Genomic DNA, 25,161 nt, shown 5'->3' with positions numbered 1-25,161 from the left:
CAGAACCCAAGCGAGCACGAGGCTGCAGCAGCCGTCCCTCGTGCCTGCGTGGTGTCAGGGCTGTGCAGCTGAACCTACGAGATGGACGCAGTGCTGGAGGAGGTAAAGCATGGAGACAGCAGTCGTGAGAGGAAAGCCGGAGCTTTTGAATTAGTTTTAAACTCTACAGCATGCAGCCAGTGGCTAATGGTGGGCGCTGATGCTGAACTTGCCCGGGAGACAGAGGGACACTTGAAAGAGAAGAGGGAACAATACCGTGGCTGTGATAAAAACGTTCTCCCCACTTCTGGTTTAAAAAACAAAATAAAACCAAGCAACCTGACAAGAAAAAACCCTCTCCAAGCGATTGCCAGCGTTTCTCTCTCAAAGCTGACGGCTGGCGATGCCTGAACACCTGCGCTGTGTGCAGGGAAGGTCGGTGCTCCTCAGCTGCCCCCCGTCAGTACTTGAAGTAACCACACCTGGGTTACAGCACCGGGCTGGAAATGATGACTGCACGCTCAGCGAGCTGCTGGGTGACACGAACAGTTTTATTTTATTGCTATTCTACGAGTGCTTCCTTCCCTTCGTGCAGCCCAGCCAGTGCTCGGCTGCTGTTCAATCATTTTCATTAACAAACCTGTGCCAGAAGAACCAGCTGACCGAGCTTTACAAACCCATAAAAGCATGAAAAAAAAAAAAAAACACACACAAAAAGGCGAGCTGATAGACATTTTACATTTGCTTCCACATGAATAATTAACACAGACAAAGGCTGTAATGGAAAGGCATTTTATTTTCGCCCAGTAACACCCCTCCCAGGATAACAGAAATAACGGGAAAAGGGAGGAAAAAAAAAAAAAAACAACAAACAGCCAACAAACCCCATAAGCAATAATGTCACCATGAACATTTGCAGCTTCAGGTCCTGTAGGTGTGAGAGCTGCAGCAAGGCTCTGCTTGCTCCCTCCGTCGCAGCAGCGAGGCTCAGCTGGCTTTGAATCCTCCGCAACCGGGGTCAGAGATGAAACAAGACCGACGCTGCCGGCGGCGTTTTTAACTCCTTGGGTCTCCCACGATCCATCTGAACAGGCTGTGGGCATATTAACGAAGCTAGAAAAGTAACAAGATGGTAAAAATTCCCAGAAGGGAGCTCGCTGTGCTGGTCCCACCTTCCTTTCGGCAATAATTCACTCTAAAATGCCTATGGGGTGCAAACTGCCTGGAGGGGCCGAAAGCAGTAACTCTAATAAAGGTAACAGCCAACACACATATAAATAGGACTCGTTTTCTTTTTAAAACACCACGGGAAGCTCGGTTCCCACTGCATGATTGATGGAGACTCCCTACACGTTAATAAATATATTACACCTATTTACAGGCTCCCGCTTTCGAAGCTCAGAGCAGGGCCGGGACGTGCAGGCGGGCAATGGGAGGGGACCGGGGATGCCAACGCAAGCAGTGAGGTGGAAAGCTGAAAACAGCAGCGAGATGGAAAGCTCAGAGCAGCCCTCGCTCTCTGCAGAGAGGCAGAAAGCACGCGAGGTGAGCTCCCCCTCCATGCTACCCCTGAGCAGCTGCCCGGAGGCTCAGCCGCTGCCCCGTAGCGCTGCCGAGGTGGAGGGGCCTTGGCATGTCCCGGGGGATCACTCGGGATTTCTTGGTCCTTGCTGCCAGCTCTGCGATGCCCGAAACCCTTCTCGAAGGGGAAGATAAGCTGCTGGGCTAAGAGGCTTGAAGATGCCGAAGAAAAGGATGGGGGAGCTCGGAGTGAGACGTCACGCGTTTCTGTCGGCCTGGCTCTCCCGGTGCACGCTGCAGCAAACCCGAGGCCTGGTTTTGGCACAGAAATGAGAGAAAGTGCTGATGGGGCTGAGATCAGGCGGCCCTTCCAGCAGCACCAGGGCCCTTTCAAGCTGTCCCTGCAATCCTACGTCCTCACCCTCCCACGCCAAACGCTTCCAGAGGCACCCCAGAAAGGCCCTGACACCCGACCTTACACGGGGCAGCTGAAGAGGGAGAGCTGGCCCTGGCCTTTCCCATTCAGATTGGGTCAGAAAGATGCTAAAACGTTATTTCCATCAGCTCTGCGTACGCACAATCCTCGTTTTCCATTCAGAGAAAAAGGAGGAGGGACGAATCTCTGGGAAGGCTTAAGGAGACTTTCGCCTGTGCTTTTCGAATCACCGTGGATATACACGAGTGGCTGCTCTGAAGGCTGCAACGTTACGTGAGAACAGACATTTGGGGAAAGGGAAAGGGAAGGGGAAGGGGATGGGAAAGAGGATGGGGAAAGGGGAATCATCCTCCCCAGGGCAGCAGCAGCGCACGGCACCACGCCAGGGCTGACGGGGCCGTCTGCCTCCCCCCGGGCTCCCAAACGCACCAGGAGGATTTGTTTTGGTGAATTCACCATCCAAATCACATCGGGTTAAATCCAGTCCCAGCTACTTTGGAGCAGTTCTGAGGTATCTCTCATTAATCCTTAGTATAGAAATGTTAATAAATAGATCTGAAACTTTTTTTTTTTTCTGCTATGTCACTCTATAATACACTGCTATATAGATATTAAATACGCCTCAGGGTATTAAAAAATTTATGAAAAAAGTTACAGTAGTTGATTTTCAAGTATTAATAACTTGGCTATATTAGCTTGTTTTTAAATACCAAAACGATCCGGCCCCAAATCATAGACTAAACTCCGGCTATGCCTGCATTTAAAAAAAAAAAAGTACTTTGAAAATTAAAAAAAAAGTGCAAAAAAACCATGTGATGTCAGTTAGCAGTGTACCACCGTTGGGACTTCTAACCAACTAGTCTAGCATTCTTCTGTGAGTAAATTAAAAAAGGAAAAAGAAAGAAAAAAAGGGATGGGGGGGGGAACAGAGAGACTGCTCCCAATCTGAGACCGCGCCGTCCCAAATTTCAGCAGAATCCTAATTTTTACAGCCAAGTTATAAACCCCAGAAAAAATGGGGATACCAGTGGATATGCTGTCAGACATAACGATAGCAGTATTTGCGTGCTCCACTATAATACAAATGTACACCTTCACCCACCCTCTCCTCTGAGGAACCACGAGAACAACTTGACAGGTTTCCAGTTGAGAAGCCTCCCTTATTTCCTCCCCACACGCTGTACAACTGTCTGCTACTAAAATTTACCAGTATTCATCATCGTACATTCGAGACAGAACGTGAACCACTAAAACCTGCTCAGGAGACGCTCAGACGAACACTAAGGCTTAAGAAGTAGAGCAGCTCAGGGGAACAGCTGGCCGCACGGGCAGACAGCTGTCACGTTATTTTGCCCCAGTACACAGACTGTGAGGTCCTGGGCTGGGCCCTGATCTCAGAGCAACAGAAATGGTTCAAAGAAAGACAATTCGAACCACAATTGCTCATGCTAGGTGCCTGGTGTGCGAGTTGACTCCTTGTTTTTTAATCTAGGATGTGAGCATTACTAGCCTGGTAATGCCAATATGACTTACTGTTTGCTACCGTGCTAACACTGACACTTTGTTAGGTTTGGTTCTCCATCAAACATGTTTTAGCTCATCTCCTGAAAAATGATTCGAAGGGTGGTTAAAAAAAAAAGACTGAAAGCAAGAAAAAGCTTTCTAGTTTCAATGCACACGTACAAAAGAGGCAACAATTTCAAACTATTGATTTTCTTCCAGTGCTGACCCATTGCATCCCATTCTGTACAGATAAAAACAGCCTTCTGTGTCTCTGGAAAGCATTGGAGTAGGAAATCCTGTGATCTAATGCAAATTCAGGCCTGTCAAGTGAAACGAAGCAACGGAGTGAGAATCCAGTTTTCGTGACCTTTCTTATGGACGATGACCTCATGAAGACAAAAGCAAAGCAAAAGGCACAAGGCTCAGATCTCATTGATAGTCCTTTCAGAGGGGCAGTATTCAGAGGTTCCTGGTGAGGACATGTAGAAGGACTGCGTTTTCCTTTTTAACCTGGCTCTCTTGTTGGCCAGAGAGAGGCTGCGCCGGCTTGAATTGATGATTTCTGAAATAAACTTCTTGCAGTCCACGCACACCTCCATCGTGCTCCAGTCCTCCATTAATTCTTTGGGAAACTGCAGCTCTTCATTGGACTTATCCACGGATTTGGACCTTGAGGCCAACCTGAAAGGCAAAAGAACAGGACTCATCTCACTATTTAGCAGTATGGCAGTGGGCATCCAGGGATGCCTTCAGGAAACAGCCAAGACAGAATGGTCTTGACTCCAGTTATCCTTTTTTCCTATCCCAAAAATGACACCAGGAAAGCAAACACTACAGAGGATGGCTTCGGCCTGGTTCAGCAAGATTGTAGAAGTGTAGATGTGTAAAGTTTACCTTTTACAGAACAAAATGCTTGAGTGGAAGGGCCCTGCCCCAGCCACTTGCCCCAGCCCCCTGCCCCAGCAGGGCCACCCAGAGCAGGGTGCCCAGCACCACGGCCAGGCGGCTTCTGAAGGTCTCCATGAGGAGACCCCACGGCCTCTCTGGGCAGCCTGTGCCAGTGCTCGGCCACCCACACAGCACACAAGTGCGGCCTGGGGCTCAGAGCCTGTGCCCACTGCCTCCTGTCCTGGTGCTGGGCACCACTGCAAAGAGCCTGGCTCCATCTTCATTGCACCCTCCCTTTGGATATTTATAGACATTGATGAGATCCCACCCTGAGCCTCCTCTTCTAAGTTATAAAGTTCCGGAGGTACTACAGAAACAACAGTTGTCCCTGTGTCATGTTGTTTTTCACCTGTAGTGTGAAAAGGTTTTAAGACACACTGTTAATATTGTTGTTTCTGGTAGTCGAAGAAGTAAATGGAGAAACAAGGATTTCAGAAGGCTTCAGAAAGGTTACTTAAAAGCATTAGAAACATTTAAAACTACGAAACAAGCAGAAAGTGTCTTCTTAGTGATTTATAACTCAAGATGAAAGACTTGGTAAGCTCTTTCAATACATACATGAGTTAGGGCTGATCCTCACCTGGGCATGCTCCGCAGTGATCGGTGGTGACTGGTGGAGGGTTTCTCTGGCCTCATAAAGCTTTCTCCTCTTTGCAAGGTAGAAGGTCCCAGTGAGAAAATGGGGAGAGTAGAGTATGGCTTTGATGGCAATCGCATCTGTTGAGAACAGCAGAAGGAACATGCAGTATTATTACCAAAGATCACAGCTTTTCAGAACTGGGCAATCCATGAATTTGTGTACTTACTTTTTTACAGCACTGTGAGCATACGGGCCTGCATAAGAAAATGAAAGCACGAATCATTTAATTGGGTAAAACTTTATTTAAATAAAGAAAAATGAATAAATATCCCAACCCCTTAAACAAACATTTTTATTTTTAAAGCTTCTAAAGAATTACACCTCCAAAAAAAAAAAAAACTTTCACTGTTATAGAAATGAAAGCAATCAGCAGTGTGCAGCAGAAACATTTGGGGGTATCTAAGGTACCAACCCATATTTTTCACTCTGAAATGGTACTTATTTATTAACAGACATTAAATATTTACCTTTTACAGAACTGACAAGTGTAAGACCAGGTAAAGAAAGAAAACCTTCTTGTTCGACAGCAAAAGCAGAGCTAGAAGAAGAACAGAGAGTTCACAATGTTAGACAAAATCCCACACAACGATGATCTTATCCAAGAGCTGCCATTAGTGAGACCGGAGTTGCAATACTACATCCAATTCTGTGGTCCATATTTCCAAGAGGATATTGAAAAGTGTCATGGTTTTGGCTGGGACAGAGCTTTTTTTTTTTTTTTTTCTTTCCCACAGAGGCTCACACAATGCTGTCTTTTGTATTTTTGGTGAAAACAGTGGTGACAGCACAGGGATGTTTCAGTTGCTGCAGAGCAGTGCTTGCACAGAGCCAAGGACCTTTCTGCTCCTTGTGCTGCCCTGCCTGCAACCAGGCTGGGGGTGCACAAGGAGCAGGAGGGGACACAACCAGGACAGCTGTCCCACAGCCAGGGGCTGTCCCACACTGTGTGGGGCCATGCTCACAAATAACAGCTGGGGGAAAGGAGGAGGAAGGGCGGACACTGGGAGTGATGGTGTTTGTCTTCCCAAGAAGCCATTAGGTGTGATGAGCCCTGCTTTCCTGGGAGTGGCTGAACACCTGCCTGCTGATGGGAAGTAGCAAATGAATTCCTGGTCTTGCTTTGCTTGCGTGTACAGCTTTTGCTTTACCTGAACTGCCTTAATCTCAGCCCGTGAGTTCCCACACTTTTACCTTTCCAATTCTCCCCCCCGTCCCACCAGGGGAGAGTGAGCGAGCGGCTGCGTGGTGCTGAGCTGCCTGCTGGGCTAAACCACAGCAGTCCTTTCTGGTGCCCAATGTGGGGCCTGAAGGGCTGAGTCCAGAATTGTATCTTCATGTATTTAGAAATATTCTTTTAATTTCCTACCTAAATTAAATACCTGGCAGTTAATTATTAACTTATTTTCCTCCTCCCTCAGCGGTGTTCATATGAGTGCTATATAAAAGCAAGAACAAAACCAAATCAAAACAGAACAGGAAAGTAAAAGTAACAACAGTAACTATTATAACTGAAGAACACAGGAAAAAAATGGGGACAAATTCAGCCATAAATAAATTTGGGCTGGAAATTATTCCTAACCATCCAAGTCAAGTTCTGGAATATTAGGTAGTTGCCTGTGATAAGATTTGATGATTTTCTTCCAATCTTACGTTACTGAAAACTAGAGAAAGTCCAGGAACGAGCTATTATAGCTATCATACTTGAGGAAAACTGGTTTTATAGTCCCGTATGTTTAGCTTAGTCAAAGGAGGCAGGGATCCCAATAACATTTATAGAAAAAAAGGCTTTGAACAGAGAAAATGGTCTTCTGTCAAACAGAAGATGACATACTGGAATTGAAAGACTGGATCCTTTTCTTTTTTTTTTTTTTTTTTGTGTGGAAAACAAAACAAACCAACCAAACAAAGCCACCACCACAAAACCAACAGTTCAGAGACAGAAATCATTATATGCCAGACTGGAAGCTGTAGGAGACTGTATTTAAAAGGGAACTCCATTACTGAAGTATTAACAACCAGGTACAAGGAGAGAGACACTGGCCAATTTACAAGAATTTTACTGAAACTGCTTTGCAGCAAAGTTGGGAAGAAATCAGATTTGGGACTTATATTTAGGATTGTTTTGGCTTTCACATACTTGCAGTTCTTTAGTGTGCTTTAAAGTAATACTGCAGAAGACATGGAGGCAGAAGACACCTTAGTGAAGTTTAAACATACAGTTAGAGATGTGCTCTGATCATTGCAAAACCTGCTGCATTTTTATAGAAGATATAAAAACTCAAGGAAGCTGACCCATATGTTATACACTATACATCAGTGGATAGCAACTTTTCTCCAGTCCAGTCCAGTCCAAGGCAAGTCTTGATGCCAGCACCCAGCTTTCTATCGGCTGGAACGTGCAAAGGGGAGGCTTGTGTGACCAACCTCCCTCGAAAAGCTTGGGCACCTCTGCGGACTCAGCCATACCTTTCCTTTTTTGAGAGCAGTGTAGACATCTTTATACTGCTGGTACTTTTCCAGCTCTGCCTTCACCAGCACCTGACGGATGTGCATGACTTCCTCCACCGTCAGAGCCAGACATTCCACCGGGTAACAGAACTCCTCCTGGAAGCCAAAAAACACATATGAACTCAAAGCCAAGTTGCTTCTTCCAAATTTCAACCTAGACAACCAACCACCTGGTTAGTAGCTCCAGAAACAGAGGGTTTCTCCCTTTAAACTGGAATGGCACTGGCTCATTCGTGGGCATCACACGAGTTTCAAACTGTTTGAGACTCCTCAGGTGTGATCTACATGGTCTGATGCTCAGCCCTCACAACAATTACAGTTTCCTTTGTTTTTCCTCCTCAAGCCACTTGACCATTTGTCTTTTCTTATGAAGATTATTTTAACAAATCAATGTTCAGGTTTATAATTTGAAAAGGAAAAGGTAATTTGGCACATGGTATTTATTTTAAGGATTGTTGAAGACGCACAATTTCCCTGAGACTTTGTGGTGCCCAGAGTGGCCAAGGAAAGTTGTTAGTTGCCCCTTCTAGCAGAATTTTTTATTCAGTGGTACCACATTTTGGCGCTCACATGAGCAGGCCTACAAAAAGTCGAGGCAGTTCAGGCAGAAAGGCTCTCCTCCCTACCCCTAGAGAGTAACAACGGCAAGTTAGGCTTTATGGAAAGAATAATCTTCAAACATAAAGCATGAGAATTGGTTACCCAGTGTTGAATTACTAATGGAAGAGGATCAAATAGAGAATAAAACCCCAACAACCACAAATGACCCATCTGCAAAATTTCTGTATATTCAGTACTACAGCATGCTGGAGAATATTGAGTAGAGAGCGCCTGAATTTGGTACCAGAGAATAAAAAGCACCAACCCAATTTGTAATCCAGCCCTGTAGTTGATTATACAGTTCCAACAGAAAGACAGAAACCTCTGTGGGAATTCCCATCGCTTTATGCTTGGTGAAACCTTTTCAGTCCGCCCAGAGGGGCTACTGTGTGGCAATGACAATGACATCTAATGCCTTCTGAATAAAGGAAGGAAATTTCTCCTGCAAGTACAAAGACACGGCTGACAGTCTGGAGATCTAATTTATAAATTGAAGCCATGATTCAGATTAATTGTGCAATGCTCGATTTGCTTGTATTCAGAATGCTGTTCTGTCTTTCCATTAGATTAAAAGGGAAATTTTTCTACGTTGCAGACCTGGCAAACATTAGCATTTAGGAACCACCACATTTTTAAAAACTGTTGTCTTACCTATCTAGAAAGGGAACACAAAGAAACTTCACTCTGTTTAAGGTACCCCACAAAAGACTAGAATTGAGTTAACTTTGTTAGATTTGCCAGCTCAATCTTTGGGGCGTATAATCGCTCGTTTTCCGCAAAGAACAAACTATGTCACAAGCAACCGCAATTTGCTCGGAGGTGTAACACAGCCCAGCCAAACAAAATGACTTGTGCTCATTAGGAGGAACGTCCCAGCTATCAGCATTTCACTCGGGGTCCTTCCCATAGCAACTGCCTCGCTACAGAGAAAAGCACGGCCGCCGGCCGGGGCGAGACGGGAGAGGAAGTGGGTGGGAAAGCAGGGTGTGCACAATGCCAGCCAAAGACCTCAGTTCTGCATCGTGGGAGACTGGGAAACTGTCTGTAGTGAATGAGGCGGACTGAATGCTTCCGATCAATCAGAGCTTTAAGTCCTTTAGAAATAGGTTTCTTACTTGAAGGCACTTCCTTCCCCCTCATGAGCGCCCACTCCTTTAATTTATAGGACGATGATGTCAGTGAGTATTGCTCCTTTGAAGACAGGCTGTAGATCTACTATAGGTGTAGAGCAGCTACTAGGGGAATAGGGTGGCTCTGCTGCGGTACCAATCAAAAATGATTACTGCTTCGGCAAATAGGAATAGCTAGCAGGCAACAGGGGAAACATAGAAAAATGTTCACAAGTTTAAATGCTAATGTTTTAATTCCAGAGGTTACACAAGGACAACAAAATGTTAATGCAACATTAAATGAAAGATAAATATTATGCTGATTTCAGAAAACTGCTTGATTTTTTTTTTCCCTTTTCGGAATAGAAATAAGTACACAAGAAAATCTTTTGGTTCAACGCTAGCTCTAAGGCACTGAAATTAATTAAAATTACACTAAGCACTGACTAAACTTCATTAAACAACGATGCTTTGGAGTTATTGCTCAAACTTCAACAATAATCTACACCCAAGTTAGGCAGCTCCAAACCAGAGAACTTTAGTTCTCTGCAACACTTACAGACAACAGAACATACTAAAGACAAACTGTGGCTTGAATTGTACTCAGTACTTATTTCAATATTAAAGGTGATCAGTATTCTTATTTTTTAAAGGAAAAAAATTACTTAAAACACTAATTTGAACTTGGAGTTTCCAGGATCTTCATGAGAATTGGCTTTACACTTGGACTGTGCAGTCATTATATACACCACAGTAGCTTAATGTGTATATGTGTAACTAACTTTTTTTTTTTACTGAGGAAAAACAAGTAGTAAGAATTATATACTCATTATGTGAAATAAAGTGCTTTGTAGGTTATTCTCAGCATGCACACACCTAATAGGTCCTTATGACTTTTTTTTAAAAAAAAAACTAATATATTCCTTGTAAAATTTCTCATTAAAATGTGTCACTAGGCAATCAAATGGGCTGCACTAATAAATTACAATGTGAACATGTGCCAGATTGGCCTCTAAATTCTGCAATTAATGGTTAATCATGCACTCTAAACTCTCACTGATATTGCAGACTAAATGTTTCTAAGAAGCTCAGCTGGACATCTCAAGTATAAATTCTCCTGCAGAAGAAGGTTTACCATTCTGACTTATTGGTTGGGTCAAGATGAAAAAGAAGGATAAATTGAAATTTTTCACGTTTGATTCTACATAGGGGTAGATGAATCAGTTTTTCTTGTTAGTCAGTTTGCCTTCCCTGGTACACAGCTATCAGTTATGCTGCAAGTTCTGATACATAAGTGTGCTGAGGACCAAAACCGTATGTAGGTTTTCAAGTAAAACAGATTGCAAATGCCCTTCCATTCTACATAGTATAACTTGTTAGAAACACAAGAGCTTATTCTTTTCGACAGTCCAAGGATTACAATATTTTTGCTGGGCTTTTGCTGCAGGATCTTCATGTGCTGTAACATTTAAGGTCTGTCCCATTGATAATCTTGTGATGTTGCATTTTTAGTTTGCTGTCCTTTCAGAACTGATTTCTTTTTCCCCGTGAGGTGATTGAAGACACACAAATATCCTACACACATTGAAATCAACGTCAATCAGGTGCAATGTCCCAGCCTAAGCTTTAATTCTTGCCACAGCTTAGGAAGTGCTCCCCTAAGAGGGAACATGCTGGTGAAGGTGATTTCCAAAGCCAGCAAAAAGAGGCAAACCTTTGCGGGTTTCCACCTGCTGGCAAAAGCTCTCTCACAGAGATAGTACATAGCCCCTGCCACCCCACACATGGCTGCTTCAACGGGATGAGAGCTGAGCAGAGAAGCTGTTTGCATAGTTGAAAAAAGTGGTCTGAAAGTCATCCTTGGAAATAAACTCGTTATCCTAGGAACCTGAACAATAGATAGGAAGCAGAGAAGCGAATGCTGTGTATGAATGAAATCATTAGCTTTGGTCCTCTGGGTCATGAAAAATAATAACGACGATGATGATTAAAAAAAAAAAAAGCAAACAAACTACAAAGACATTCATATGTACATCTCAGGACACTGGCTTCATCTCACTGATTAAGCACCAAGTCAGCTCACTGCAGCAAGCACACCACCAGGGTGATCCCCCCAAAACTCACTGAGCTGCCCTGCCTTTCCGCGTAGCACTGGTAGGGTGACATATCAGAAGGATGATATTTGGCATTTTTCCAAATTTGTTTCCCTTCCCCACCTACTTAGCTCTAACTCCTTCTGTCTGATGAGATGCCAGTTCACAAAACCATAGTTAGTATGCAAGACAGACCAGTTTCTTGCTAATCCTGCTAAGAGACAGTAGAAAACTCCTGCCTGTTCTCACTGGTATTGAGAGCTATTTATTGGCGAGGCCTCTTTCACCTTGAAGAGGAACCGCAGTCACAGGAGCAGCTGATAAGAAATGAAACTCCATCAGTCCTGGAGGAAGGGACGAAGAAGTGTGAAGTCAAATAAAAAGTAAGTAATGTTCTGCAGGCATTGCGAGGCGTTCAGGGAAGGAACTGCAACGTTACGTAGGCAGCACTTGGCGCAGCCACTGAATGGAGCGGGCATCCTCCGGGGAAGGAAAAACTCTGCAGCAAGCCAACGCGTGTAACTGGGACAGTGCCACCATATCAGAAACCATCTACCAAAACTAAAAACAAAAGTATTGTGGGAGTTGTCTGTCACACCCTAGAGGGCACTATTGCCAAGTTAAAGAATTCACTCTCCAGGCATCAAATAAAAATAGGTTCTTATTAAAGGAGCGTCATTTCAGTACTGCTTTCCCTTCTTTCTCGCTTCGTAGCCAAAACCCAGCTAGGTGACAGTTCTTCAGAGATCAAAAAAAATCAAGCAGAAAAGAAACTAGTAAAAATCCTTCCCATCTGTTCCCACATTTGCCTGACTAAAGTCTTTTCCTCCCTCTTCCTTTAATATTTTTAAGCAGGAGTGGAACAATTGAATTAAACGTTCTTTAGTGGTTTTATTTCAGATATTATCTTTCTAGGCATATGTCAGTAACCATATGCCTAGAAATAGGTATATACAAGAAAATACATACGTGGCCAAAAAGCTTCTATTAAGAACTTGTTTCACCTATTTAAAATAACAGCCTCACAAATTAGATTTTTAAGTTGCATGATCCTCCCAAATACATGAGATGAGATCACTATTACGATGTACCATATTTAGATACCTTAAAAGTGTGATGGAGCAGATACCTCACTATAATAATAGAAGATGCTTTCTTCCCTCCTGCCTTAAAACAGTATATACATGAATGACTTTGGACCTGCCAGAAAATAAGCCCTGTGCTTCCCCATATAGTGAGTGCAGCAGGCAATGACAGAGCAATCCACTTTGTACAACAGCATCTTCAAACACGTGGTGGAGGAACCTTCCAACTTGGTTCTGGCGCAGCATGCTACACTCCGAGTTCATTTCAGCAGAAGTCTACTTGTGTTTAGTGTTTATCAATACGCTACCACTTGAACTTCACCTTGAACAAGAAACTACATTCTTGCGGAAGGATATAATAAAGAAAATCCCGCAGACCTTCTGAAATGAAGAGGAGGAAGCATGTGGTGGGAATATTTGGAGATTATTTTCTTGTTACAGTTTAATTTCTTCAACTAATAGGTTCAGATCCCAGCTACCATTGCTTGGGCCAACAAGAACACTCTTCAAAACCCACTAATACAACTGCTCTAGAAGACAGGGTGAGTGAATATTCCCTTCCTTTCAAAACCAGGATGTGTTTATTGATTTCTCTATTCACCAGCACCTCATGGGGCATACTTCAAAACCCTGCTGGTAGGAAAAGAGACGAAGAACATATCCTGCATGAAATTACAAAGCACTAATCAGTATGTCAGCATAAAAGAACCAGGATTTCATACCCTTTGCTGCTTATACTCTGTTGGAAAACAGCTCTCAATTAAAGCTAATTGATCAAATGTACTGTACTTTCTTTTCAAGTAGTAACACAGTTTTTTTGCCTCAGTGACTTTAACAAAGCAACACAGAGAAACCTTGATTTGGATTACTGAAAGGACTTTCACATGTATAAACATTAACCACACAAGTTCTTAGGACGGGAAGAAAAGAAACCATTCCATTCATTCAGCCATTAACTAAAATACTATCAACAGATTAAAAAAAAAAGAAAAAAATAACATAAAAAAAATAATCCAGAGCTTTGGAGTCATCTCTATTCAGATTGAAAATCAGTAAGGTGAAGTTTGCCTGTGTTGGTAATATTTTGAAATAAAAGCAAGGCACATGGCGTTACCCAGAGTCCTAATCAAAGTGCACACATTTTTTGAGGCACCTATACCCGGGATTTTGGATCAAAATGATAGAGAGAGAGAAAGTTCATATCTTGATTTCAAAACGTCTTTAGTAGCCAAAGTAGTTTCTGAATTCAGGAGTTTTCTTTGAGTCAAGTTCTAATCACACTGAAGCCAAGTTTTAATTTTCATTATACTCTTAGAATGCCTCTTTTTCTCTCTCCTACCACCCACTCCACTTACAAGTGATCTGGAGCTCTGTTTTGAAGGTGGTAGAAACTGTCTCACATTGGTTGGCGTTTCCTTTTCGATGGAGTGTCGTCTCTGAGGCGGCTGCCGTCTCTCTGGCTGTGGCGTAGATGATATGGGCAAGAACTTTGGAGGCGCTGAAGATTCAAGCGGTATAAAAAAATCAGTTCTCTGAAGACAGACTGCTGGATAACAATGCTCAGTACTTGAAACAAACATTGATTTAGTGGAATTTCTACTACTGGTGGCTCAAGTTACACATACACCATCAGATCATTTTCAGTACAGTACAGTACTATAGTACAGGCGAACGCCTTGCACTCAGTAATCACATTTGATCGATTCAGCTTATTCTAGGGTTCATCTTTACAGATTTATTCCATTACTGTTCAATTTAAGTTTCCAATAAAAACTTCAAGCAAAGTTCATGTAACAGAAGGCAACAAAGTGTGTAAAAGCAGTCGCTGAACTCCCTAATCAAAACTTACTCTTTCTGCTGCTGGTGCCTTCCTGAGAGGGGTCTTCCACTTGTGAGGGGGAGATGCTGCTGCTACTTGTTGATTTATGCACTGATTCCTCCTGTGCGGAAAGAGAAAAAAACTAGAATTCCTCAGAAATTGTTTTTTCTTCTCTTACTGCTTCTTAGCACACAGAAATCTCAAGCTATCAAAGGCATTTTACAATGTTAAATAACTCTCAGTCCTGGAAGAAGTCCCGAGCTAAATGTTGACTCTACACAGCACTGCATAACTTTCTAAGCTCAACTTTTTCATAAACTGGAATAAATGGTATGTGATAGGAGTTCAGTGTATTTAAGCACTGCGTGGAATGTTAGGATCAAAAGGGAGGTGCATGAATCCACTGTAACCTGTTACTATTCCACCAGTAACTGCTCATTGTACTCAAGGCCTTCTAAGGATTTGTTAACTACAGGAGACACATTAAACCAACTTTGTGTCTCACATTAGTAAGGAACCAGCACTCGGATTTCTCTGGTCTTCAAAGGAATGAGAGATCCTCAGACAAGTGACTCAGATAAACAGAAGTGAATCTGATCTCCCCTGTACTGTTCCCTAATTCCTAATCTTGGTGCATTTCTCTCCTTTCTTCTGTATTTAAAGGAACTCTTATTCATTATCTGTTTCGTCACAACAGCCAAGAGCAAGTCCTGCACGATGAATGAAAGGCTTCGACTAACATCCTTCAGCTATCTAACACAGCATGCCTCCAAAATTAACCAATCCTTTCACCCCAAACCTCTGTCTTCGGCCACCAGATACTAGGAAGATACAGACCATCACAGGAGCCTCCCAAAGGAATGGAGTTGAAGGGCTGATCGTGAATGCTGTTTAGCTCTAATGTGAATGCTTTTAACTGAGGAAATTCACATCGTTTAAGATGTCAAGATTTACTGATCGAACAAGTGACCTGCTCTAAAATCCAGCACGTGGCTGAGCCTCTCTCTCATGGATTTCTTTAGTTACTCAAACTGCAGGCAGGAAAACCCCCACTGACTGAAAAAGCAGCCTTTGGTAGCAGCAAGTCAGAACAGCAAAGCCGGCAGGGTCACCTTAATGGACACCGTGCACCACAGGACAGGGGCCCTTATAAATTCCCACCAGGTGATCTGTACTTTGTGCTTAGCCCAAGGGCATGGATGTGCTGTATGCAAGGATACTGTGATGTATACTTTTCCAGTGTGCATGCCTCAACACAACAGTCTGCAAAGGGACCCCAACCAGCTCAGCTCCCAGAACAATACATTTGCTTTAACATACCCAATGTGCTCCTTCCTAGTGTTTGAGGTAGGAAGACTGTAAGAAATTTTGAACAGCGTATTTAATTACAACAGCTGCTGTGTTTCCAGAAACCAGCAGAATTTAGCTACAGAGCCAGCTCAGAGATCATTGCAGACCTCAGGTTCACACCACATGGTTGCCCTCAGAGACCACTGCAGAACTTATGGGACAACTGGATGCACCGTTCTCCTGGTGTGGTCCAACAGAGCTCACAAGTCTGAAGTTAAACATTTAGATTTTGTGATGGAGAATAACCCCTGTACAAAGTGAATCATTGAACTATTCACTCTCTAGGAGTCAAAGCCATTGCTTTTCCATTGCCAGAGAAGCTGAAAAGCTCAGATGAAGAACTAAGTGAGCTGTCAATCAAAAACCATAACCACGCTGCTCTGCTGCTTATTTCTATGAATGAAGAGCAGCCAGCACTTCGGAGAGAATGGAAACCAGGAGTACATTGCTTGAGATATTATCCTACCTGGACAACAGGTATTCCAGGTTTGTCGTTTCTAATTACTTCTGCGCGCAAACACATGCAAGGGAAGTGCGATTACTGCCCTACAGCTTCTCAGACATGGAAAGCTTTTTTTTTTTTTTTTTTTTTTGAGAATGAAATCTTGTGCAGGAACCAAATCTTGTGCCAAACCTTCCTACAAGCTTCTTCACATCAATACAGTAACTGTTGACTATTACGGTAGGCAATCAGACACTTTACATGTGAGGTTAGATAACCCCAACATCTGGGATTGTACGCTTCTCCACAGAGAACTAAACAATCAGAATAATCCTGCAGTTTCATTAGCAAGATATTTTCCTAACTGTATCAAAAATTACTATTAACTATTACTATTATTATTTATTACTATTAATTACACCAGGCAGTATGGCACTCCCTGCTCCCCATCCGAAACCATGATTTTAGTGGCAATGAAGAAAAAAGCAAGGACAGAATGTAGGAACGGTTTGTACAATATTCATCCTTGCCAGCAAACGGGTATAGGGCTGTATCAGACCTTTTCTTTCACCTCTGGCTGGCAATGCAGAGTGTTGGGGTGTAGTCAGAATCACAATACAGCTGTGAGAACAAAGGGGTTGCAGAGGAAAAAAAATGCATCTGCATCTCAGCCCATTTGGAGGTCCATAGCTCAGCAGTGCAGATATTTGCAGCCTGTAATTAGGGCATAACAGTCATAATTTAACTCCCAGTGAGTAACTCTAAATAGGTTAAGCCCAATTCAAATTGCAGGCAAAGAGGTGCCCGAGTGGCTTAAAGACAAACAGGACAAAACACTCACTCTTCTGTGTGTTACCTATAAAGCAAAAATCAGCAAAAAAAAGACATTTTTACAGAGCAAAGGTAACTTTCCTCAAACATTCTATGTCCCATCCCCTTTGTAAGCTTGGAAGATTTCACCCCAAATCCCTCCAGTATGTTTATTTACACCACTTCAGTGCTGTTCCTGAAACCCAACCAGTACTCTGCTGGGCATCTTAATCATCTGACTTGCTTCACCAGCTACTTCTGTTGACTCAAACCAATAAAGCATCTGTTCTCTGTGACAGCTCGATGTAGCTGATTTATTTTTCAATTTATTTTTTGCTGTATGCCCCAAAGCTTATCCCTTATGATTTTGCTTGCCTACACCATATTCCCTAATCAATAGCTATAGCCACACATTTTATTCCCCACCCACAAGAATCACTTAATGTTTCCCTTTACAGTATTTTCTTTAGTGATTTCTGCTCTTTTTTCCATGTGAAACATCACGCTGCATTAGCTTCAGGATGCACGGACCTCCAAGCCGAGAAGCTCTGAGTTTAAGATCCAACTCTTTCATTGATGAGTCTTAATATTCCTGCATTCTGCCCAGCTTCATTAATATTAACAAAACCTCATATAGCCTCTATTGTAATTTTAAACACTGCTGAGAGATTTCAGAATGCAAATTGCGTTTGCTTTCAGACTAGATGCACCAAATTATGCACCCATACAAGTCACCCATAGGATAACCCCTAACACAAAGAGGGCCAACTTCCCATGGATGAAGAAAGCGTGCAAGAAGATATATTTATCCCCACATTTATTTCTCTCCAGCCTCCTATCTCTCAGCTTAGTTCCAATTGTAAGCTCCCTGTCAGGAAACCCCACCCTCCTGATTTAACAGAGAGAAAGAATCAGGGAAGACTGCCTTCCCCAGGCTAAAATTAGCCTCTTTATTCAAAACCTTGCCTGAATGCGCTTTCCAGACAGCTTAACTTTTAGAAAGGTTCAAAAGCAGTAATATTACTGGTCCAGAAAGCAAAATTCTTTCTTGAGGATATAATACTGGTGCTTCTCGAGGACTACATATAATGTGGCTTTTAAGCTAGAGAGCTTTTTTAATCCATTCTCCGTTTTATGGTTTTTAAAAATCATTATCTCTCCCTTTGAGAGAGAATGGATTCAACATTCTGTCCCCAGCTAAGTGGTATTTACTTGTTTCAATCTGTGAAGCATTTGCTGGGTGTTAGTTCCCAAGCCTACATGACAAACTAACCCACTGAATTTGCACTGAACTGCAACCTCCCCGGCATAGCTGACGCTCTTTATTTAACAGCTGGGACAACGAGGCTGGGCTCACATCTGAGGCCTTCAATGACAGCTCCTGCATGGGTGCCAGAAGGATGGATACAAGCCAGTTATTTTCCTGCATCATTCCCAAAAGCGTAATTGCTGCATATGCACTGTGGACAGATAATGGGCATTTACAATAGATAAATAAATAAATAGATAGATAAATAAATAAATAAATAAATATTAGGATTAAAGACAAAATCATCATTTAAGCTTTTTAAAGAATACTCTCATTTCTGAGGTCTGATCTAATATTCTTGAAGTTCTGCAGGCTGGCAAAACAGTCATGGAGAATTCGTATGACAATCTACACAGATACTTCTTAGGGGATCAGTTCAGCAAATTAAGGAATAAGACCGAATTCTGACAAACAAGAAGTTGTGTCCTGATGTTTTACCTCTGAATCTGAGCTGTCAAGTTCAGCCAACGTGGAAGCCTTAAGGAGTCTCTTTCGTTGTACTGTCACTTGTGCGGCCCCCTTCTGCTTTCCTTGTGGTGCCAGGCCACCGTTTGCTACAGAGACATCCACTGATTTTCTTCCTGCCTCTGGCGCAGATACATCTAGCAAAAGAAACAGAACAGTTGGTGCTTGGACCTCGAGTGCTAAATAGAACAATCAACTTTAATTCTGCCTTCTCAGAACTTACTGTCAAGGCAATTCACACAAAAGGGAAAAATACTGTGATAGTTATACGTGTGCAATTATTTTACTCCAGCAATACACTGCTCAGAACTACAGGCAATGGCTTGTGGTACAGAAGCAATATGGAGGAATGAAAGCAGTGGAAAAAGCAGCAGTGCAAAATACTAAAAAATGACAGACTAATCCCAAGCAGCTCTAAAAAATAATTCCCATGTTGAAACCAAAAATATTCTTCCTTCAACTTATAGTCTATAATTAACTAAGTATCAGAAGAATGCACAACCGTATCTGGACAAGTGGGTTTCCAGAGAATCTGAAGACAATGCCACACAGAAATTATGAGGTTAAGCATGGAGTAAACCTAGTTATTCCTGCAAGGAGAGAATTACACTTTGTTCTGCAGTATACAGATATAAATGAGAACGAGCTAAGTAACTAGCAGTCATCAAAAATATGCGCAGTTCCCTGGTTTGCATGGTCATTTGTATTAAAAATATGTCTGCGATGCCAAATCTTCATGTAACAGCAGCAACATGAGGATCCTGTTCTATTTTCATCTACATGAGTTTTACAAGGATGTAACTCCACCAAATAAATTACTCAGGATTTCTGCCAGTGTGCAATGAAGATGCAGCACTTGGAACGTAAGCCCAGGGTCAGCTGGGCTTAGCCTCGCTTAGCTTACACATTCAGATAATGACCTAGGCTTTGATATTTTAGGAGGGCTTAGGTTTGGTCTGGTAATTCAGTTTTATCCCTGTAAATGTAGAAAGTGCACTGTTCCAATCTGAAGAAAATTATGTTGGAGGGAGAAGGAAGAGAAGCTTTTAATCTCCCATTTGCATCGTATGCCTAAGCATCTGGTCTTTCTACAAATGTGTTTTTCTACACATCTAATTATATGACTCCTTCCCCAGTCTTGTAATAACAAAGCACCTCCAGGTATTTCAGGGTTAGTGTAATGAAGGGTCATTATTCCCATTTTTACACACGGTGACGAGAGGCAGGAACGGCCGAATGACTCCTACCTTAGGTTACCAGGAGGACTATGACAGAGCAATGATACAATCCAGGTATCCCCAGTGCTGACAGCACAAGTACTCACACATCGTCTGGAGTCACTTGCATCGCTGCCCTGGCTTAAACAGGCATGGTTACTGCTACCACAACACAATTTGCACTGATAAAAGCTGTTCTTGCACTAGGTAAGTTAAAACTGCACAGTGCAGACAAAGCATCTGTGGCAGCAGTAGGTCACTTTTACAACGTTCTCACTGGAGCAGCTATTTAAAAGGAATAATAGGAAGAATAAGTTAAATGAATATATATGTTAAAGAATTAATTAGGTCATTGTTAAACGCTGAAAACAGAGAGAAAGGACAGGGGACGTATTACAGTTCCTCTCTAAATCATACCTTCAACTAGGAATGTAAGAAAAGGGGATGATTTGGGCTATTAAAGCCATGGTGGCATTCCAAGCCTATGAATCGTGTACTACAGTGTTATTACTGCCTTCAGGTCCTCCCTACAAAGAATTGCAATCAAAGACTTAGACTCTCTAACCTTTAGTTCCTATCTTCAAAGGCTTTCCTAATGGATGTCCTGACTAGTGCTATGGCTTCTAGGTCATGTTTTTTTTTCCCTGCTAGATTTTTGCGAGTACAGCATGGGTGTCCTCCACATCAAATGCATTCCTGCCGTAACGATCGCTTCATGCAATCCCAGAAAGCGACAGCAGGAAAACGAAAACCAAACTGCCTCACCTCCCTGCTGCCAATACTGCTCGAGACCTCGTAATTAGCTGGCACGCAGTTGATTGAAGAAGCTCATGGTTTCCCAAATGAGCAAGAGAAAAACCTTTGATTTGCCTTTTGATCGCACAGGGTGGTACCTGGCCAGACCGGCCGAAGCAGCAGCCCCAGCACCAAAGGTGATGTTCCTCCTCTCAAACCTTCCTGGATGGTGACTCCCCGCCCAGTGGTAGGGAGGCTGGAGCATGGACTGGAAATATTGTTGAAGTCACTGGGAGAAAATTGACGGGACAGCCAACAGGATTGCCCTCCTTGCAAAAAACAATACACACAATAGGCTTGGGGAAAGCAGACAGGAGGGAAAGTCCACCCGACATCCCCTAGCACTAAGGGATGTGATATAGGGAACTGGATATTCAAGGTCCGTGACATAAATTGTTTGCTGTCGTTGTTTTATGTTTGCCTGGTTTGTTTTCCAAGAACACAGGCCCCAGAAATGGGAATTTCCAAACCATTTTAGAGGTAATTTATGTAGCCAATCACCTTCTAGAAAGCCTAAAACTGTTTTTATTTCAGCTTACATATGTAGGAGTTGTTTAGAAACACATTGTTTATGACTTCTTGAATAGCCAATGAAGCTTTAGGTGAATCTAGAAGACAATCCACAGTATTTGTTTTGAAGGGCTCTTCAGTAGGGACTAATCATTTATCGTCATTCTTTCCTCTAAAGACAAAAACAGGGAATGTTTTTAGAATTTGCAAACACTAAAGAATACCTCCGTCCCCCAAATAAAACTAAAAACTCATCCATTTATAAAACGTTTTTGGACAACAGTGATTGAGTTCAGTTTATCACTCCTGCAGTTATAGTACTGGATTTAAATGGATTATCGTAATTTAAGGAAAGGATCATGAAAATTTAGTTTCATCCAGCAGATTTCAACAAAAATAACTTGTTCCGAAATTAAAAACAGAATTTGTTAGCTGGTACAGAGCAAAAATAGTATCACTTCGTATAAGCTATTTTCTTGATGTACTCAGGCAGCAGAAACATTACCATGTGGCAAATAATCATGTATCACCATAAACAAGGTAAAACTAATCAGGATAAACAAGTCAGAAACATTGAGTAGACTGATGCTTATTAAAATGAGTATGACAGAAGAAATTCATTAAAAATTCACTGAAGCAAAAAATAATGTTATTATTATTATTATTTTTTAAAACAGCCTAGAATTAAGACCTTAATAGATAATCAGACACACTGGGAGAGTGTCATTTCTCCATGTTTTCAGGCAGTGAGTACAATGCACAGTACCTGCAAATTGGAGTAATGTTTGGTTTCTTCTGAGATTCTTTTAAACTATCATTACACCAGGCAAATGAAAGAGGTCTTGGATTTGATTACTTGAGCTTTATGTTGGCCTTCCCTAACTAGCCTTAAGAAGGGGGAGAAAAAAAACCCACATAGGATAATAAGAAATTCACCTTGATCTACATGTAAGATTGTTTCTTATGAAACAAAGAATTAAGCAGACAACACATTACATGCAAACTACAGCAGTCATGTAACTAACTAGATGTTGTCTGCTCCTAAGCACCTCTCCTTAGCAAATGACGACAACAGAAACCTGAATTTGGTTCTGTACAACAAGCGTACTCCTCAACCTCATCATTTCTACACTGAGTTTGAAAGAAGGCTGAAATGGAAAGAAGGATAAAACGGGTTTGCAGAATTAATACTCGTTTACATTTTGCTAGGTATGATGCCAATATGCTAGGAAATATATAACGGATAATGGTAACAGAGGTATGCTGCTCCTTTTAATGGACTGGGCTGGCGAAGTCCAACATGAGAACTAATAAATCCAAACGGCTGGTGTTTTGGTGGTGCTTGCATCTCATTCTTTATTATGTTATCTAAACAAAGAGATTACTGGGACTTGGTGGAGTTCCTTCCTCACACTGGTGAGGCATAGGTCGTGTAAAACCAACAGTAATACACGCCATCTCCCGGCATTGGAAATAACAGGAATAATCCCTGTGAAATTTGGATTTTTTTTTTTCTCTCTCTTGTCCCCTGTTCCCTGTTGCTTACATAACAGCTTCAAAGAGGCGTGCACACAGCTTTGAGGTAAGAAGTTGAGTGTTACGAGTATGAACAACTGGGCTTTTGAGTATATTTAACGCAGTCCATAGAAGTAAAGCTGCTCTTAAGCTATTTTTCTATGAGAGAAAGCAGCCCAGTGCCTGCCTTGTTCCCTAGTTGATACCAGAGTATGTCTCAGATTACTCTCATTACACATGGCTACTGCTCACTCCTTCTATTCACCATCAGGAAAATGCTCTCCTCCTCCTCTCCTCAGGATGACAGCAGCAGGGAGATACGTGGCGCTGGGCGGCATGACATTGACATATCAACTATACCGGTGTGGTGCCAGAGAAAGAGGCAAACAGCAAATGTAATAAAGCCCTGAACCTGTCCTTTAGCACTTAGAATAAAACAATTCTGATATTCAGCAGGTTTGTGCATTTGTGACAGCAATTCTGTCAAGCAGAGAGCAATGAAAGCAGTGCAAGAGCAAATATGTGGAAAGAGTGATCACAGAATGAAAGCACAGACTACCCCACCTCCAAAATAATGAAGAAAAAAAAAAGTAAAAACACACAAAGCAACAACACTGAAAACAACTGCTTGTCTGCTTACCACCTACATCCCAACACATCCATTTCATTTGTACTGCACATCCAGCACCTCACACCCCACTAACTGGAATGTTTTAATCATCCTGAATTAAATTCTAAAGACAATTTATCAGCTCACTCAGTCACGCAATGATACTACTTGCTTAGAGCCACATGACTTGGAAAAATAACACAAAACCAATCACATTTAGCAGATGGATAAAGAAAACAGGAAGAGTTCTTCAGTGGTCAGTAAAAAAGAGCAAATCCAAGTACAGCATAGATTGCTACGAAGCTACTTCTTCAAAATAAAAACATCATGGTAACGAATTAATGGGTTATGAAGGGAGCATTTACAAAATATTTTGGGGATTTCGACAAATGAGGATGCCTCGGGATTCTTAGAAAATAAAAGGCAAAAGAAGAAGCAAACAGATACATGCAGAAAGACAGATCTGAACGTTTCCCTTTCATTGGTCACTGGCACATTCAGTTTTATAGCCTTAAAACTGAAGGGTTCTACAATTTTCAGGCATATCTGAAAGTAGCAAGTTTTTGAAAACCGAAGTTTGACAGCTTATGATGTTATCTGGCTTCCAGGGGACGCTTCCTCTTTCAGTGGAGTCAAACATGACACCGAGTGCGTGCAGGATTTGGATCCCAGCAGACAGCCGTGGCAGCTGGACCATACAACTTCAGCGTAAGGTTTCACAAAAGGGCTGGAGCTGGATCAACAGCGTGCCGCCGCCTCTGACGGGGAGAGCCTGTTCCTTCCTCCCATCCACCCATGCTCATTATCTACCCAGCTCTCCGATCATCTGATCAGATAGTGGGCAGGTTTAAAACCCTAAAATAGCAGAAAACCAACCTCGCAAAAAAATGCAAGTATTTGTGCCTGGGTTACGTGAGTTGAACCAGTTTATCTTGTGAATAAATGAATGCAAAGGAGGAGGGAGAAATCACATGTTTGGGGGGGATTTTGGGGAGGGAAAGGAAGGAGCAAGAGCCTGCCCTCCCTCTTCTTGGCAATGGCAAGCTTTTTACTTGGCCATAACATGAAACCACGTTCAGATATAGATCATCTGTGAACCTCATGCCTGTATTACAAAGCTATTGTATTTTATTATATCATGGCAATCAAATAACCTCTATATGGTCTTTCTAGTTCGCAGTGGGCCAGCATTTCAGTCAGACTATGCCTTTTTAAGGGAAAGCCAGGTTAGAGAGTGGATAGAGAAACAGGGGAAGAAAACTCTGCAAAAGTACTGGGTGAGATGTTTCTGTGTGCAGCTGGCAGGAGGGAGGGGAGGGTACAGCTGGTGTTGCTGCTTCACAAAATGAGGGCATGGATTTTTTTTTCATTTTTTTTTTTTAGGACTCACCCTAGGGAAATTAGGTAATGGCCAGCACAAGAGCTCTCCTCGGTGCACAAATCTTTGAGGATAATACAGAATATTTATAGCCTGAATGATGGAGTCTTTGGGCTTGAGCATCCTGTTAGCGCACATTGAAGGACGACCAAATTTACTTTAGGGCTACAAGGATTGTTAGCAGCAAACCTTAGCAACTTACTTTGCTAACCAGGAAAGCTGGAAGCTTTAACCTGGTTTCAGTGAATGTCTTTCACTTTATAACTCACAAAATACGTACTATAAAGACACTCGGTAGAATTGACAGTTCCTTTCTAGATCAGTGTCACAGGTGTATTTTGTTAAATCTAGAAAGGCAGAAGAACTCAAAACTTGGTTTTGGATGCTCAAGAAAAATAAAGTACTGCAGAAAACGGGCTAGTCAAAAAGTGACTGTAAAGACACTAATGTCAGATTAATAAATAATAAGCAACTCAGACTTGAAGGTGACGCTGTTTTCTACAATCCCTTTAAGAGTTT

The 25,161-nt window shown here is 42.3% G+C and overlaps 1 protein-coding gene across 2 annotated transcripts in view; it reads right to left on the bottom strand.

Annotated features, from left to right (window-relative positions):
- Positions 1-755: 755 nt before the first annotated feature.
- SPIRE1 (spire type actin nucleation factor 1) overlaps positions 756-25,161 on the bottom strand; it is a 125,542-nt gene continuing 101,136 nt past the window's right edge. Inside the window, exons 9-17 of one of the 2 annotated variants that reach the window (XM_027452074.3) lie at positions 18,591-18,754; positions 14,272-14,362; positions 13,778-13,920; positions 10,959-11,132; positions 7,494-7,631; positions 5,495-5,565; positions 5,194-5,221; positions 4,968-5,104; positions 756-4,120 (exon numbers count right to left, since the gene is read on the bottom strand). In XM_027452074.3, coding sequence (XP_027307875.3) covers positions 3,862-4,120; positions 4,968-5,104; positions 5,194-5,221; positions 5,495-5,565; positions 7,494-7,631; positions 10,959-11,132; positions 13,778-13,920; positions 14,272-14,362; positions 18,591-18,754 — 1,205 coding nt within the window. In that variant the 3' untranslated portion in view covers positions 756-3,861. The remainder of the gene's footprint in view (positions 4,121-4,967; positions 5,105-5,193; positions 5,222-5,494; positions 5,566-7,493; positions 7,632-10,958; positions 11,133-13,777; positions 13,921-14,271; positions 14,363-18,590; positions 18,755-25,161) is intronic. The other variant, XM_027452076.3, reaches the window with a different exon arrangement.

This window comes from Anas platyrhynchos, chromosome 2 (assembly GCF_047663525.1).
Source record: "Anas platyrhynchos isolate ZD024472 breed Pekin duck chromosome 2, IASCAAS_PekinDuck_T2T, whole genome shotgun sequence".
Taxonomy (NCBI): domain Eukaryota; kingdom Metazoa; phylum Chordata; class Aves; order Anseriformes; family Anatidae; genus Anas; species Anas platyrhynchos.
This window is presented reverse-complemented; position numbering and strand designations above follow the sequence as displayed.